The sequence below is a fragment of the Ctenopharyngodon idella genome, chromosome 8, assembly GCF_019924925.1.
Source record: "Ctenopharyngodon idella isolate HZGC_01 chromosome 8, HZGC01, whole genome shotgun sequence".
NCBI lineage: Eukaryota > Metazoa > Chordata > Actinopteri > Cypriniformes > Xenocyprididae > Ctenopharyngodon > Ctenopharyngodon idella.
Window position 1 is genome coordinate 31,684,037 of NC_067227.1, and position 19,086 is coordinate 31,703,122.

General features: G+C 35.8%; 2 protein-coding genes across 2 annotated transcripts in view; one reads left to right on the forward strand and one right to left on the reverse strand.

Moving 5' to 3' along the window:
* The first annotated feature begins 1,769 nt into the window (after positions 1–1,769).
* On the forward strand, positions 1,770–3,040 carry LOC127518123 (uncharacterized). Its single transcript, XM_051904481.1, has one exon. The coding sequence runs from the start codon at positions 2,063–2,065 to the stop codon at positions 3,038–3,040; it is 978 nt and encodes a 325-aa protein (XP_051760441.1). The 5' UTR covers positions 1,770–2,062.
* A 7,647-nt stretch (positions 3,041–10,687) lies between these two features.
* The window catches only part of dock5 (dedicator of cytokinesis 5), a 75,050-nt gene continuing 66,651 nt past the window's right edge, over positions 10,688–19,086 (reverse strand). Inside the window, 6 exon segments of the mRNA XM_051904448.1 lie at positions 10,688–13,140; positions 13,287–13,408; positions 14,472–14,622; positions 15,873–15,905; positions 15,907–16,018; positions 18,340–18,506. Of these exon segments, the coding sequence (XP_051760408.1) occupies positions 13,039–13,140; positions 13,287–13,408; positions 14,472–14,622; positions 15,873–15,905; positions 15,907–16,018; positions 18,340–18,506 (687 nt within the window). The 3' untranslated portion in view covers positions 10,688–13,038.

A 19,086-nucleotide genomic window follows, 5' to 3' on the forward strand; every position in this document is an offset into this window, starting at 1 on the left:
CTGAGCAGCGAGGCAGACAGGAGCAATCGAGTCAAAGATCTGGACTGCAGGCAGGCCAATTCAGCACCCGGACTCTTCTACGATGAAGCCATGCTGTTGTAATAGCTGCAGTATGTTTCGCATTGCATTGTTTTGCATTGTCCTGCTGAAATACACAAGGCCTTTCCTGAAATAGACGTCGTCTGGAGGGGAGCATATGTTGCTCTAAAACCTTTATATACCTTTCAGCATTCATAGTGCCTTCCAAAACATGCAAGCTGCCTGTACCGTATGCACTTATGCACCCCCATACCATCAGAGATGCTGGCTTTTGAACTGAACGCTGATAATACGCTGGAAGGTCTCCCTCCTCTTTAGCCCAGAGGACCAACATCCGTGATTTCCAACAAGAATGTCAAATTTGGACTCGTCTGACCATACAACACTTTCCCACTTTGACAGTGGTTTCTGGAAGTATTCCTGGGCCCATTTAGTAATGTCATTGACACAATCATGCCGATGAGTGATGCAGTGTCATCTGAGGGCCCGAAGACCACGGGCATATAATAAAGGTCTTCGGCCCTGTCCCTTATGCACAGAGATTTCTCCAGTTTCTCTGAATCGTCTGATGATGTTTTGCACTGTAGATGATGAGATTTGCAAAGCCTTTGCAATTTGATGTTGAGGAAAATTGTTTTTAAATTATTCCACAATCTTTTTACGCACTCTTTCACAGCTCTGCCCATCTTCACTTCTGAGAGACTCTGCCTCTCTAAGACATCCCTTTTATAGCTAATCATGTTACAGACCTGATATCAATTAACTTAATTAGTTGCTAGATGTTCTCCCAGCTGAATCTTTTCAAAATTTCTTGCTTTTTCAGCCATTTGTTGCCTCTGTGCCAACTTTTTTGAGACCTGTAGCAGGCATCAAATTTGAAATGAGCTCATTTAGTGGATAAAGATGTAAAATTTCTCCGTTTAAACATTTGTTATGTTATCTATGTTCTATTGTGAATAAAATATTGACTCATGTGATTTGAAAGTCTTTTAGTTTTCATTTTATTCTAATTTAAAAAACGTCCCAACATTTCCGGAAATCGGGTTGTAACTTTATTTACATTTAAATAAATTATTTCAATAGTTATAGTTGACAATAACCCAGGTTCACAGAGAAAATGTATGTTCATATTCATTTGTCCATCAGTGTTGTCTCAGATGTTTCTCCTTAAATTCATTTAAAGAAATAAAAACAAATGAGTCAGTAGTTGTCATACAGTAAGAAAATAGAGCTATAAAATGAATATGGATTTCAGCAGACTTTTGAGTGCAGACTTTGGCATTTCTTTATAGTTTAAGACCAGTGTTATTTTAGTATATATATATATATATATATATATATATATATATATATATATATATATACATACATAGTTAAATATATACATGCATATTTACATATATATAATAAATATACACAGTACACACATTATGTAAACAAACGTTTATTAATCGTTTGATAGCACTTAGATATACTTAGATACACACACACACACACACACACGTGTGTGTGTGTGTATCTAAGTATATATAAGTATATCTAAGTATATATATATATATATATATATATATATATATATATATATATATACACACACACACTATTATTGTACTTTTGAATTAGCTTTTTTATATATATATATAAATATATTCAGTTTTCATTTTAGTTTGTCATTTTATTATTTTACTTTCATTTAAAATTTTGATTTAGTTTCATTTACAGTATTTTATTTGCGTTTTAGTACTTCAGCTTATTTTAATGTTTGTAATAAGTTTTTAACCTAACATTTATATTTTATTTTGCTTTATTTTAATTAACGAAAACCTTTTTTTACATACTTTTAGTTAACAAATAACAACACTGTTTGACATTTTTTCTGAAGCTCTAGAAGATTACTGAGGTCTTTTTCTCAGGAGAAACATCTAAACAGACACCTGAGCATTTGATATCATTGAAGATATTTTAAAGAGATCTCCTTTTCTTTCCTGTGTGTATGTTAAGACCATCAATCTGACCATCGATTATGCTGTCGTCTGTGGATAAACTCGTCGCCTGGGTGCTGACGGGCTTCTTGGCAATTCTCACCATCTTCTTCAACATGTACCTGCTTCTGGTCAACCACAGAAGCTACCGGAAGAAGCACAAGCTCAACCCTGCCGACTTTATCATCACGGCCATCGCCCTGGCCAGCATCTCCCAGCAGGTTCTCACTTACTTATGGCAGACGATGGACGTGATCGACACCGTGTGCCGAATCAGCTTGACGGAGGCCATCCTGTTGGTGCTCATCTTCAGCCTGAAGCTCATCATATTCTGGAGCACGGCGTTCCTGACCTTCTACTACGGCACTAAGCTGGTGGTGGAGCCCGTCCACTGCTACACGCGCATCCAGGAGGCCATCGTCAAGCACGTTCACACCGCCCTGGCTGTGATCTTTGTGAGCGGCTTCGCCAATTGTGTTCCCTTGCTGAGCGTTCTCACTTATTACAATGGCACCGCCACCGAACTGGGTGACTGCGGGTCTATCATGCCCAGCGATACGACCGGGCTCGCCTACGTCTTCTACTACGTGATCATCTCCGACATCGTTCCAGGCATCGTGATGGTCAAATGCAGCATTTCGATCTCATACCACTTGGCAAAACATCTTCTGGACATGAAGGCCAGCAGCAATGGCGCCCACGGGCCCAAGCTAGGCACGCAGATGCGGGTCATCAAGATGACCCTGAGCCTGGTGGTTGTGTACATTTGCTTTGTGGCCGTGGACATCTACACGCAGATGACGGTGGTGCTGTTGAGGCAGAACACACTCGCACTGACCATTCTCTTCGCCAGCATCTACACCACAGTCAGCGCGTTCGTGCTGGTTTACGGTAAAAAAAGCTACTGGAAGGAACTGATCGCCTCCTATAACCTCTTTTTAGATGAGTACCCTTGTTTCAGCAGAATGAAGGTCGAAGAGGTCAAAACAGAACCGCACGAGCACAGCCATGGGCACTAACCCAGAGTTGAGGCCCGTTCACACCAAGGACGATAACTATAATGATAAAGATCTAGGGCCCTATCATACAACCGGCACAATGCAGCACCAGGCGCGACGCAAGTGTTTTTTGCTAGTTTCAGCCCAGTACAGTTATCATTTTCATGTCCTGCACCACGTTGTTTAAATAACAAATGCATTTGCGCAAATTTGTGCTCCCATGGGTGTGCTGGTCTGAAAACGAGGTGTGTTCAGAGGCATTGTTGGCGTGTTGCTATTTTGAGGCAACTTAAAATGACTGCGCCACTGACCAACAAAAATCTGCTCTAAAGTCAATGGTGCAGTATTTTTTTTGTTATTTAAAGAGCACATTAGTAATATGCGCCCATATGCGGGTGCACAACTCGCGTACACTCTGCTTATTACAAACACAGGGATGCGCAGCAGCACACAAACATGCCAAATATTAAAAATAAAAGGATTACACTGTAAAAGATTATGCATAAAGATAAAAATGCTTTGGTGGAATCCGGCTTGTCCAGTAGATGGTCTGCTTGCGCACGAGCAGATCCATTTTCTCACTAGAGAAGCGTTCTGTTTTTCCACTTGCAAATTCCACCATGTAAATAGCGAATCCGCCTTGGTGCGGCTTTTAAAGGGAATGGGACACTCGGATTGGTTTATTGCACGTTACGCCCAAAACACACCCATAACTGAATAAGAGACCAGGTACAACCCTTTCAGACCATGCGCCGAGTGCGCCGACCATTTTTTCCATCGTTAAACTAGCAAAAGTGGATCCGGACACGCCCTAAGTGCACTTATGCCGTGCGCTTTAGACCATGCACTTAGATCGTTAAAATAGGGCCCATAGTTTTTAAAAAAACTTTATAGAAAGAATAGCAGAGTTCACACCACAACTATAATGATAATGGCACGGAAAAACAATATCGTTGGAATCACTTTCAGAACGTTGATGAACGATATAAACATTGACATCCAATCAGAATCAATCCTGCTTTACGAGCTTGAGCATTTAAAGTGGCAGACGACAAAACTGCAGTGCTCTTAGAATAAACAATGATATCATCTGCTGGTGTGGACACTAATGTAGATATCGTTATAGTTATCTTTACAGTTAACTATAACAATAACGATAAAGATATAGTTTTAAAAATCGTTCTAAATATAAAAGAATAGCAGAGTTCACATCATAATTATAACGATAACGGCACAGAATGTTTTTTTTTTTCCAGCTGAAAACAATGTTTGTTTTTTTCCAACAAAAAAAAACAAACATTGACAGCCAATCAGAATCCATCCTGCTTTACGAGCTTGAGCATTTAAAGTGGCAGACGACAAAACTGCAGCATGCTTAGAATAAACAGAACGATATCATTTGCTGGTGTGGACGCTAATATAGATATTGTTATGATAATGATAAAGATATAGTTCTAAAATTCGTTCTAAATATAAAAGAATAGCAAAGTCCACACCACAACTATAAAGATAACGGCACAGAGAAACAATATCTTTGAAATCACTTTCAAAACGTTTTTTTTTTTTTTCAGCCGATGAATGATAAAAACATTGACAGCCAATCGGAATCCATGCTGCTTTATGAGCTCGAGACGACAAAACTGCAGCGCGCTTAAACAGAATGATATCGTCTGCTGGTGTGGACGCTAATATTGTTATAGTTATCTTGTTATAGTTTTAATTCTTGGTGTGAACTGGCCTTTAGAATTTTTATAGTAGCTTGTGTAGCTTCTTGCCATTTTTCCATGGCAAAGGCATTTTTAGTTATTTTTTCGCTTGAGATTTTCATTCAACTCATTCTTTAAGGTCTGAGCTTTATATGTTATTGTACATTGTGTTGCCATGAAAGTTTGCACAATCATTCTGCTCTACTAGTCCTTGAAGATTCATGTTAATGTAACTGGTCATCGGTTGACATGAATAAAGTACAAAAACATTTGTTCCTTTGCCTTTTGTGTAAAAAGACTCCTTTGTGGGCTGAAACGTGCTGCATCGTCTTTGTGCAAATGCACTGCAGTTCATTTATTCATTTTTAAAGTTACAAAACAAAATTTTTACATAAAGCACCACAGTGGTTCTTACAATAGTTTGACAGACTCTTTCATCAAGCTTGTTAAGCACAGAAACATCGATGAAAGACTTTACATCTATGTTATTTTTATAGACTAGGCGTCTGAGGGAGAAAAGAGTTGTAAAAGAGACACAAATCTGTACAGAGTAAAAGTTTTTTGCTCAGGTCAGATTCTCTCTCCTCAAAAAACCTCACAGGAGAAATTGATTTTGAAGTGGGTTCACGATTATTACACTCATTTCTGACAACCAAAGCAAGCATTTTAAGTACAAAGATACAAGATACAAAAAAGAAGAAGAAGAAAAAACAACATCAGTGTATTACTTTAGACCTTACGGAAAAATGTAGCAACTAAACATTTTTCTTTAAAAGTGCTATTTTTCTTTAAAGTAAATGCCACTTGCTTTGATTTTTTTTCAACTAATGCATTGACATTCAGACATTTTAAGTGTGGCGCAAGTGTTTAAATACTTTTAAATAAGTTATACTAAATTTTACACATTCTATCGATCATAAATATAAAATATTTTTGCATTTATTTAATCAAAAATACAGTAAAAATAGCAATATTTTGCCATATTATTACAATTAAAAAAGTTTTCTATTGGAATATATTTTAAAATGTGATGGAATAAATCTTCAGTGATCCTTCAGAAGTCATTATATAACGGATAGGCTATTTCCGGCCCTTGATGGACTATATGCACGGAGCGTTCTTTAGAACTTCCGCAATAATATAAGCCAGCTCGAAAACTTCCGGTGAGATGTCATTTGCTGGTGTGTTTAGCATCAGTAGTGTAATACTTAATTTATAATCAGAATATAGTCACTTAAATAGTCAGGCATAGCAATAATTTAGCTATTCAAACGTAAGACGGCATAAAAAATAAATAAATAAAGACGTACCTCAGTGTTCCTCCTCAGCTAAATTCAATTCGACCATCAGTTTTCACACTTTTATGTGAAAATAAGCTTCAAAAATTAAATATTTATTGTGCACTTTAGTTAGATTTACTGAATAAAATGTGTGTTTTTACAAGTGTGCTGAAATCATTGATCTTGCGCTGCACTGACTGACAGTCAGGGAAAGCGTAGTGCTCGCTTTCTGTGTCCTTCATTCACAAGAAAAGTTGTTGTTTTTCTTAAGATTTTTTGAGTATTTCATACTTCACATTGACAAAATGTATTTAAACCTAGTTATTTTATTTAGTCAAAAACGAAGTGAAAAACGATTAGAGGAAATGACTGATATACGCACAAATAAATGCTACTTTGCCGCCACCTGCTGGTTAAAGTGGTAATTATTGTCTTTTTTATTTTTAAATAAGTGTTCTGTATCAAATGTTGAATTTCCTACATTTTTAAATGTTCGGTTTTATAATGGGGACAATCTCAGAAGGATGAACAAATAATGTTTGTGGTCATCACATTAAAAATAACATTTGAAGTGCTGGGGGGGGGAAATGCGTGTGCATGTCTAATTACAGACACAGCTTTTTTAAATGGTCCCAATAGCTTCGTCTTTATTGCAATCAATAAAACTGGTTTATTGTTAAATTAGGTAAATGTGATAACTGCATTAAAATATGAATACATTAAAAAGTCAACCATTGATGGTTTTGTGTCGATGTACAGCGACTACAGAATGAACAGCTAACAGTTCACCGGAAATGCCCGAGCTGGCTTAACGACAACCAGGAAGTAACAGTGCATATAGCCTATTCTGATTGGTTGAGCCGCGTCCAAAGCCGTTGTAAGATTCCCGAAAATACAGCTGACCGCATTACAAATGTATCTCTGCGCCACTGAGTGTATATGTTGCGTCTGACTTAGCAACCACCCTTAGTCATTATGTAAACATATGTTTGTTCTCGCTCATCTTTGCCGCCATCTAGAGGCGTCATTTCTGTTGCTGTTCACAGTCAGGGACTATTTTTTTCCAGTGGAAGGAATGCTTTTTAATGATTTTACTTCATGAAAGTTGCATTGATACATATTTTTTGGCTTTAATATGTATTGTGTGGTAACTGTTTTATAAAAGCAATAAGCCCCGTGAAGCCGTGGTTTACAGTGAATTTATAACAGCTCCGCGTTGTGTAACAATGCTCCTTAGCTGTTATAAATTCACTGTAAACCACGGCTTCTGTCCTTGGGGCTTATTGCTTTATTCTAATACGCTGATATGATGCTCAAGAAACTTTCTGATTATTATCAATGTTGAAAACAGTTGTGCTGCTTCATATTTTTATGGAAACCATGATATATTCTTTGATGAATGGAAAGTTCAAAAGAATAGCATTAATTTGAAATTTTGTAACATTATAAATGCATCCATGCTGAATAAAAATATTAATTTCTTTAAAAAATATATAAAAATCTTGAGCCAATAGACACAGGGAACACTTCCTGATGCAGAGAGAAATGAGAGAAAAGATCAAAAGAGACTCAAGTACATGAGAAAACTGCCTGGGATAAAAAAATAAAAAAATAAATAAAAACCTTTTCAACAGAAGGCAATGCTTCAACCTCTCGTCATTGACATCACTGACCAGAAACCACACTACCTAATGGACCACATTTGAATGAAGAAAAACACTTGATTAAAAAAAAAAAAAAAAAAAAGCATTTATTAAGCTAATAATATAAATATATAATGGTTAACATCTATTTTTTCTCCGACTGAAAAACTGAGGATCTCCTGTTCTGAAGGCATGGTGTTACCATGGAGATATCCATCAGTGGAATGTAAGATTAAAGGCTATTTAGCAGTCAATCATTTTACAGGCTTATGGAGACTATATGATGTTCAAGCATCAAGCAACAAGCATTTTTCCAGAAGGAGAACAGCACGTTTAATATGATCTATTCTGGTTTGGCATCAAACGAAATCATATCTTCAACATTCAATATTAAAAAAAAACATAAAATGATTTGCCGCTCTAGTCTAGAGGATACTTGACTTTGCGTGGCTCATATCGTGCAGAACAACAGAGAGAAGTATCCATTTCAGAAAAAGAGCGACACCTTCACAGGCGAGATTCCCTCTGTAATCTCCAGCCTGAGGGATGGAGAGCAGCTTTGATCTGCCGCTGCGTCCACTCACACTCACGACCTCCATTTCTGGCCACTAAGAGAGAACAGATGTCTTGTGTATAATGTCATCCTGGGGCACCGTAAACTCACTAGATGAGCAGTCATTACCTTACAGTCAGGGGTCTTCTGTGACTCCAGAACAATATAACAACTTCAGTGAATAAAGAGTAACTTGTCACAATGATTTTAGACACTGTATAATCGCCTTCTTGCTTTCACTAGTTCATTGCAGTGTGCCAATTTTTAAAAATTATAAATATGTTGTCAATATGAGGTGCATGTATAATTAAAAATATATATTTAAAATGATTTTAGATTTTTGTGAACAGATTCAAATTCTTTTAGGGCCACTGCAAATAGCAAAATAAAACAATGCTTATGTTCAATAAAGCCATAGATGAATATTGCATTAATAATATTTTAAAAAGCAGCTTCTCAAGGCATTGTACACAAGATAAACAATACATAAAACAATGAATAAAATAATAAAAAGTCATCAAGCAAAAGCTAGTCTAAAAAGATGGGTAACACTTTACAATAAGATTTCATTAGTTAACTACTTTAGTTAACATGAACTAAGAATTAATAATTCTAAAGCATTTATTAATCTTAGTTTATGTTCATTTCAACAAAAAATTGACATTAAAAGTTGTAAATAACATGAATAACTGTATTTTTATTAACATTAACAAAGATCAATAAATACTAAATGTATTGCTCATTGTTAGCTCATAACTAACGTTAACAAATGAGACCTTATTATGGAAGCTTGTTTCTGCCACCAAAAAAAAAAGAAAAAAAAGGTAATTGCGACTTTTTATCTCGCAATTCAGACTTTTTAACTCTCAAATTGAAAAAAGAAAAAGTCAGAATTGTGAGATAAAAAGTCACAATTATACCTTTTAAAATTTTTATTCAGTGGCGGAAATAAGCTTCCATATTAAAGTGTTACCAAAAATATTAATACTGAATGATTTTTTCTTGTATACAGTGCCTGTAGAAAGTCAACATACCCTGTGAAAATCTTTACCTTTTGTCACATTACATCCTGAAAAAAATAAATAAAATAAGCCAAATTTTTTGAGCTGTATGTACACATTATAACCCTCATCATCAAAGTGAAAATAACATTTTAAAACATTCTGGAGAATTATTAAAAATTAATTAGTGAAATACCTGGTTTGGTAAAGTGATCAGCCCCTTAGAGTATACCATTATAAACTTGCTCAGGTGCAACCAATCAACTTCCAGATCAAACACCTGGCCAATTGACCCTTCGCCATGAGTTTGATTGACAAGCGATCTAACCAATCATAACGCCGAATCCGCCATTTTATTCGACAAAGCAGTCAGGAGTTAGAAGATTAACCTCGGTGGACTTGAACTGTTGCCTTTTTCTTTTCTTTTTTGTTATAAGGTAAACATTTGTAAAAAAGCTGGAAAAGGTTTATATTTTGGAATGAGTTTTGATTTTGTTACATGTGCCCTGGGTCCATGCTCTGTTTTCATTATATGGACTCCATTTCCCACAATTCCCCACCTAGGAACCAATCATGCACTCACACCTGTTTCCCATCAGTGGCCCTTTATAAGCTGCACTCACACACACACACACACACACACACACTTTGCTGAGTATTGTTTCTACCTTGTGGAGTGTTCTGCCCTGTCTAGTGTCTAGCCTTTGTTTGCATTCTGTTTGTTCCTTGTCCTTGCCTGTGTTTTTGACCCTGGACTGTTTCCTTGTTTGATGATCGTTTGCTGCCTGCCTTGACCTTTGCCTGTGTTTTGGATTTCTCTTTTGCCTTGCCTTCCTGTATCTGTTTGCTGGTGTTTGACCCACTGCCTGTACAGCTGCGCTCTTCCTGTAATTAAAGCCTGCACGTGGATGTCCAACTCCGTTGTCCCACTCCAATCTGTTACAGATTTCAGGCTGTATGACAGATAAAGTAACTATTTCAAAGGGATATAATGATTTTCTATAGGCACTGTAACTCAAGGATTAGAAGTGGTTCGGGCAAGGACAACTATGTCTTCCATAGGAAATAATATTTTTATAGGCCTATTAACGATTAACTAATTTTCAGTGTGATTATTTGAAAAGTGTTAATTTCTTTCTAATTTGATTCCACCTGCAAATTCTAAACAATTAAACAGAACAAATTTTACCAAATCTCACACTGTCAAGTTTTGAAAAAAAAAAAGATTTATTTAGACTGAAAGGTATTTCACTCAACTATTAAACTCCATTAGTGGGAAAAACTAGTAAACAGTTTGATTCAAGATTTTTTTTTGGCACTTTTATTCAAACTGGAGTGCAAAAATTCTCAAATAACAGTTTTGATTGTTGTTCATTCGTGGGTTTCTGCCTGCCCACTGCCTGACCACAAAAATATAAATAATTACCTTAAAAACATGCATTTACTAAACTGAAAAATGTGTTTGAATGTTGAAATGATCCAGGCCAGAATCCCAGTGGATTGTATTTTTGTTCAGAATGAAACAAACTAAAATAAAAAACACTAATTCATTCATTCAAATGGAATTTAAATTACAGTTTCAAGTTTAAATAATCCTGTAAAGAATAATTCTATATTTACACCTACAATCCCTTTATAAAAATTGTTCTGGTTTCCCTGGAATTGTGTGTAATCTCTATCGCATTTGTTCTGATAATTTGATGGTTTAATACAGAATGTACAAAACATTTCATGCAGAAAGAGCATTTCCCATGTGCACATCAATTAAATATTATTACCATATTTGCAAAAAAAAAAAAAACACTCTCTTAAAGTACAAAACTATGCAGTCTTTATGCAAATTACCTTACTATAAGAACCCATTACAAACAACATTATTGCCGTGTAGTTTTTACCCAGTGAACTTTGACTGTGCAGATCCTGCTATTCTACAAACAAATTCATAACTGGAGCGCTGTATTCAAAAACATTACAATGAATAATTTACACATCCAAAGTTGCAGCTGCATTCTATCACAATGGACAAGAGACAAATTTTGAATCACAAAATAAAAACATCTAAACATCTGTATCATATAAAGAAATAAAAGAACATCATGAGCAAAAAATACAGTATACAAATACAGCTTTTCCATACAGTGCCGATACTACTGAAGTGATATTTTGACTTGAGGTACATGAACAAGCAAACCTTAAATATGATTTAATGATCTCAAACCTCCAAACTAAATGTACCGTTCTGCGAAGTGAAACTCTTTACTTAGGTGAGATTTAAGTGCTGACACATTAGGTAGTATTCCTGAATTCAAAAATATCTGATCTGCTTTTTTGCAAGACATGCATTTTTTTTTGCATTCTCTACCACCAAATTCAGTTCACAGGCTTTCTTAAAGTATTAGTTCACTTCAGAATTAACATTTCCGGATAATTTACTTCCATGTCATCCAAGATGTTTATGTCTTTCTTTCTTCAGTCGAAAAGAAATTAAGGTTTTTTGAGGAAAACATTCCAGGATTTTTCTCCATATAGTGGACTTCACTGGGGTTCAACAGGTTGAAGGTCCAAATGTCAGTTTCAGTGCAGCTTCAAAGAGCTCTACACGATCCCAGATGAGGAATAAGGGTCTTATCTAGAGAAACAATCGGTCATTTTTAATCACAAATGCTCATCTTGCACTGCTCTGCAATGCGGCATGCATTACGTAATTACGTTGGAAAGGTCACGCGTGATGTAGGTGGAAGTACCGCAGTAGGGCGAAAAACTCCATCTCATTTTCTCCTCCAACTTCAAAATCATCTGATATCGTTGTTTTAACTTTTTTTGTATAGAGTGTTTGGCTTAATCTTTGCACGTTTGCTTTGTAGACACTGGATCGGTACTTCCGCCTATGTCACGCGTGACCTTTCCAACCTGATGACGTAATGCGTGGCGCATCACAGAGCAGTGCAAGACGAGCATTTGTCTTTAAAAAGTATATACATTTTTTTTTTTTTTTAGAAAATGACCGATCGTTTCGCTAGATAAGACCCTTATTCCTCGTCTGGGATCGTGTAGAGCTCTTTGAAGCTGCACTGAAACTGACATTTGGACCTTCAACCTGTTGAACCCCAGTGAAGTCCACTATATGGAGAAAAATCCTGGAATGTTTTCCTCAAAAACCTTCATTTCTTTTCGAATGAAAAAAGAAAGACATAAACATCTTGGATGATATGGGGGTGAGTAAATTATCAGGAAATTTTAATTTAGAAGTGAACTAATCCTTTAAATGTTTTTCATACAAATGTAGCGGTCTACAGTGAAAACAGAAAGACAATCAGTCTTTTCTTAATTATTGGTTCAAGAAGTTCAACTAGAAAAGGGTTAATTGCATAAACGCACAACTCGACAATTATGAGCAACGTGCAAAGTGAATACGTGCACAGAGGAAGTAAAAACTTCAATAACATTAAATCTCTCTATTCATAAGGCACAGCTACAGGTCTAGATCAACTAATGAATCCAGTGGATGTGAGGCTGATTTGAACATTCAACAAACAAACCAACCTTTGGTCACGTTCCTGCCCAGCAGTGATGAATAAATACACACTAGAGGTTCATTTCCAAATAAGAAACAGCATTTTATCATGATGAAACTGCTACAAAAAAAAAAATCAATGATAATCTTCAGTCAAATTTTCAGCAGAAATCCCAGATAACCATGACAAAAACAATCTCTCTCAGCTCAGAACATTTAAAAACATGAGCAAGTACCGTTCAGAAGTTTTTCCTCCATAAATCGAACCCGCACAGCACGCGATTATTTGAGACGCGGGTACCACGGGAGAACCGGAGTGTGTTTATTGTGGATTGCTCTCATAACTGGGAAGCATGGACTTGCGTGTTTTGGGTGGCGGCGGTGGAGGCTTGACTTCAGCTTTCGTCGGTAAAGGAGGCGTGATCTACGGGTGAAATAAAAGAGGAAAGCTTATTATTTTCAGTTTGAAAATGTCGTTTTAGCTTTTTATGCCATTTAGATGCACAAAGGAAACTGGCTGCTAATAATGTAAACATTTTCCAGGTTTAGATTGCACATGTCGTGTCTTACCTCAGAAGTAGAGTTATAGATGCTCTCGCTCTCGTGAGGGTGTTTTTTGGGTGGCATTGGTGGAGGTGTGTTCGTGATGTCAGGTGCGCTGAAGTCACTCTCGCTCGGGAGACACGTGTAACCTACGGGAAGATGAACAATATGAGGTTTATTACACAGATGTGCCCTGTGCTGGATCACTGCGTTAGATCATGATGATCTGTGTATTTATAGCATCCTCAAATGACTGTAGGAATTTTTGTTTGTTTAAAGGTTGGGTCAGTAAGATTGTTTTTTAAGAAATTGTCCGACCCCGGTTTGAACAATGTAAGGCTGAACACCGTTACTGACAATCCTCATTTTGGCTGCGTGAGATTCTCCAGCTTTGTTGTTGTTGAGCAACCGAAACGCGAGCTGTTAAAGCTCCACCCTCTTCTGGAAAGGGTGCAGGAGCAGCAGCTCATTTGCATTTGAAGGGACACACACAAAAATGGCGTGTTTTTGCTCACACCCAAATAGAGGCAAATTTGACAAGCTATAATAAATGATCTGTGGGGTATTCTGAGCTGAAACTTCACAGACACATTCTGAGGACACCAGAGACTTATATTACATCTTTTGAATTTACATTGTTAAAAAAAGATTCAAATAAATGTTAAATGTTGAACTTTTTTATTCAACAAAGAATGTGTCAAATGTATCATGTTTCTACAAAAAATATGAAGCAGCTCAACTGTTTTAACACTGATAATGATCAGAAATGTTTCTTGAGCAGCAAATCAGCATATTAGAATGATTTCTGAAGGACACTGAAGACTGGAGTAATGATGCTGAATAAATTACATTTTTAAAACATGTTTAAATATAAAACAATTCTTTTAAATTGTAATAATATTTCACAACATTGCAGTTTTTACTGTATTTCTGATCAAATAAATGCAGCCTTGGTGAGCAGAAGAAACTTCTTTCAAAAATCTTACCAAGTTCTAACTTTTGAATGGTATTGTATTTTGAGGACATTTTTATTTTTTAAACATTACTGTATTGGCACCATGGTATAGAGATGGCAGCAGACAGAAATAACATACTGCTTTGACATGTACTAATTACCATATTTATGCACAATGGTAAAGTAAAACCACAGATCATGTCAAAAACCCACTCCATTTGTGTGAGTGGTGTGTATGTGTGTGTGTGTGCACTCACTCGAGCTGCGTGGTGTGTGCGGTGTGGCAGGCAGAGGGCTGAGTGGGTTGTGTAAACTCAAATTGGATGATTCTCCATGAAACAGCGACAGCGTGAGTCTCCGGTCCCCTATCGTCAGACTTTTCGGCCTCGGCTGCTTCTCTGGAGGAATCTGTCATCACACAGACATAGAGACAGCACATAAATGAATCATGTCTCCAAATATTAGATTAGTCCATTTTATAACTGTCTACAATTCTACAATTTAATCCACTCAATCATTTGAGTTCACTAGTATGAAATGATACAAATAATCATGTAAACATCACAGAGTCATCACATTTAATGTTTTAACCCTTGTGTGTCCGTATGGACATTTTTGTCTTTTTCAGTTTTTTTTATTTTTTTTTAATCATTTTCCCAGTGTTAATGCCAACTGCATAAATTTAGGCACATGTTAGAATTTTACAAATTCACCCTCATTTCCTTTAATAAATCTATTTTACATTAGTAACACAAAATTATTCCTCTCAGGACCTTAAAGGACAAAAATGTCCCCACTGAAACCCACCGAAACCCACCAAAACCAAAACAATTTTTAATCTCAGGGCCATTTAACTATAAAATGATTCAGGCTTTGTTAATAGGCTTTTTATTCTGTTGGCAAGGCTTCAAAATTAAACATTTTTACTATTTTTATTTTATTTTATTTTTTTTACCAAATGGTGCCATTTTCTCATGTTTGGCCTCTAAAGCAAAAACTCGCTTTATTCCTGTTTTCTGCATATTATAGAGTCAATTAGATAAATGATGCAGCTATAATTGTGTGGGTGTGTTGGTGTGGATGTCAGAGTGTGGTTTATATGTGTTGTATTAAAAAAAAAAAATTGTGTGTGCATGTAATATTTGAGAGATAAAAACTCTACTCTACTGCAAAACACAAATCCAACCACTGTGTGTACCAGTTTAGCTGACATCTAATGGGGAAAATTTGGTACTGCGCCCAAACAAAATTTTATTGAAAGCTCATTTTTTGAGATATCAACCTCAAATTTGGAACACAACTTATTTAGATGTATGGCTTTGATTTTCTAGCAGTTTTAGAGTTCAACATGTTTCATAAAATATATATTTTATATAAAATATTGTTCATAAAACATTTTCATAAACTTAAACCGTTCTATATTTCATAAAAATTCTATATTTCACTTTTTAAACTTTTTTTTACTTCATCAATAATCTGCCAAGGGTCTTCTTCAAAATGAGACCAAACTTAACTCTGTGCTCCCAAGCTTCAAATTTTTATGACAGTTTTTGGACATGGACATTTTTGTCCACTATGGACCTATATGTAACTTTTTTAATTGACACACAAGGGTTAAACAGCTCACTGACAGCCATGAACAGAAGAAATCAGCACACCTCATCTCTGTCACCAGGTCGCTCCAGTAAGACCTTGAGACTTGCTCATGCTCCATTCCTTCCTGTTCTTCTTACTTATCCGATTATCTTCCTCTGAGCGGGAGAGAACCGAAACCCTGCTGTCGCTCACACGGGAGAGCAGCGAACTGTGAGAAAAAAAAAGAGACAATCAGATAGAAATATTTTGCGCACCTGAACAAATCCTCCAAGCACGTTGCCATGTATTATGCATTTGTGCGACAGGATTCTGGTTATGTATTAGTTTAGTAATCTGGTCTAGAAACACATTTGACTACAAGTAAGCCACTCGTGGGTTGAGTGGTGCAGAAGTAGAAACCTCCAAATAGCAACCTGATATATTGTCTTATGTCTTATTCTCTCAGCTGCCTGTCTTAGTAATTGCTACTTATATATGATATACACACTTCACTGGCATTTCAATAAGAGCACATCTGCTAAAAACAGAAATATAACTGTTAAAGGGATAGTTCCTGAGGGTGAGTAAATGATGATAGAATTTTCATTTTTGGGTGAACTATCCCTTTAATGTGTATAAACATAAATGGATATGAACGGAATGTCAGTGAACCAAAGATGTTTTTAACATAAAAATTGGAAACATTACATTTGAGTATAACTGCTTCTGACTAACATGAAAAAGTCATAATACAACAGCACAAACATTATAAAACATTCAATCCTGAAGTTTTAACACGCAAAGAAGGAAACATTAACACTCTTCTCAACTCTTCACTGTTATGACATGAACAAGTTTATTTAAATGGATGAAGTTTATTCTAAAACTCTGTTTATGTCAGTCTGAAACATTTTAAGGAACACATTTCAGCACTGATTGTTTTATGAATCTGTCACAACGTTCTTCATTTTGAATTTCCAAATCACATTGTTGATTCATTCCATGGCATGGGCGATAAACCGATAAAATTGTACTGATATTAAATGAATATTACAGAGCCCCACACATGACATATCGTGGCCATGAGTTAAGAAATTATTCCCTCATTTCACTAAATATGTATTAAAAACGATATAAAATATGCTATACTGTAAAATATGATCGAAAATAAAGGAATTATCATGAAAACCACTGTTTGTGTGGAGTATTTAAAAAAGGTTTAGAGGATTTAAGTTAATCCGTAAACATTAATTCATGTATTAAGTACAAAAAAAAAAAAAAAAAAGAAGAAGCTAGTATTATAGTAAAAATGAATCAACCCATTATGCTGGGTTAAATAAGTAACACAATTTGCTGGGTAAAATTAACCCAGAACACATGTTGAGTTGTTGTAAACAACTCAGATTGTGTTGTTTTTAACCCAGTGTTTTTTAGAGTGTATAAAGTTTACTCTAATCTTAGAATATTGTATGTACACAATGAATAGTGCCCCAAAGTCATTGATTTTCCGTGTGTGGATTGCGGGTGATTGGGGAATCAGTCCAAAATTTTACCAAAATAATTTTTTAGCCTTCTGTTAAAATTAGTTTTACTGACCAACCTTGCGGTGTCAGTGCTTATATGCTTTAAACTTGTTTGTTTCCTTAAGCTACAAAATACACAAGACTGAATCGATGCAGCTTAATATTCTTAATATTCTGGAATAGCAACAGTAAATGTGTTAATAATGTATGTTCTCGCTCTCATGCAATATGCAAGTAATGCAAAATAAACATTCAAAAAAAATATCTAGGATATTAAATGAGTGTTAATGTCGGGTGTACAAACAACCTATGTAAAACAGGCTTTGTGATTGAAATACTGAATAACTGATGTGAAGGGTTCAACAGCTGAAATGAATTCTAAGGATCAGAGTGAGGGAAAATGGCATAACTAAATTATTGGCACAAAAAAAAAAAAAAAAAAAAAAAAAAAAACCTTGACTAGCATTATTAGTGGACCTCACAGGAAATAAGAATTAATAAGAATTAATTACCAAGTACATTTTCTAAATAAAGCAGCACACACTCGTGTGACATCAAACTAATCATAAGGTGAGAGGGGGAAAAACAGTAACTGCACTTTTCATGTTCTTTCTCACTAGTTCATGCACAATAATGATTTCCAGGAAGACCAGTTATGAATGACTCATTTAGAATAATTTCATCTGCAAATACTCAAGGGAAAACAAGCTGACCAGTGAGAACTGGTTAAGGTTGTCATTAAGATTTTCAGATTTGAGCCTAGATTTTTTTTTGAAATCTAAATTTATCAATGGTAATTAAGGACTTGTTGGACCCACTTATCCAGCACCTAAAAGAACCAATTAAACATTGAGGTTAAACCCGGATTAATGTCATGTTTTTCCACTAGCAGAGGCATAATTACACAGGAAACTGAATCATTCCGTGATCTTGCCGTGGCCACGGGAACTCTGTCCTGCGACAAATTAGCCCTCGGTGCACTGCTGAAAATGAGCGAGGTTATTTCTAGGAATGAGAGAATACTGACTCCTGGGATTGAGGTCTGGAGGAGTTTCCGTCGGAGGAGCCCGAGCCGCTGGAGTGTCCGGAGGAGGCGTTTGAGATGGTGGACATCCGTCTGAGCGTGGAGGACATGATGTACGGCATCACCATCGACCCCACGCGACTCTTTTTCTTTTCTGTCAGAGAGCAGGGCTGGAGATACAGATACAAACACAAACATGTTTCTATTTATATCATGACCTCTATAGTAATTAAATTAAATGAGAACTATCTGAAGCATAACTCTTGACTCTAAGTACTTATACAGTAAATGTGAATTTAGCACCATTTAGTCTCCTCATTAAAAGTGACGCATGTAATATATGTATTATGTAAGCTTTTTTTTATAGAAAATAATTCTTTTATTCAGCAAGAATATATTAAATTGATCAAAAGTGATGGTAAAGACATATATAATGTTACAAATATTTCTATTTCAAATAAATCCTGTTCTTCCCACCCAGTAAGAATTTTTTTATAGAAAATAATGCTTTTATTCAGCAAGGATGTATTAAATATGTCATATGGGGAAATTAGTGGAAATAAGTTAATGCAGCCTTTTATTTGCATGAGGTAAGCATATTTTCAATGTATACAATTGTATATAACATTTTTAAATGGTACTGCACACCTGTTGCTGACAATAACGGCCTATTTTAAATGTTGTGTGATTTCTCTCTCTCCTTTTTGTTCTTCTTTTCTACTCGCCAACATTTCCATCATAAAAGTCTTT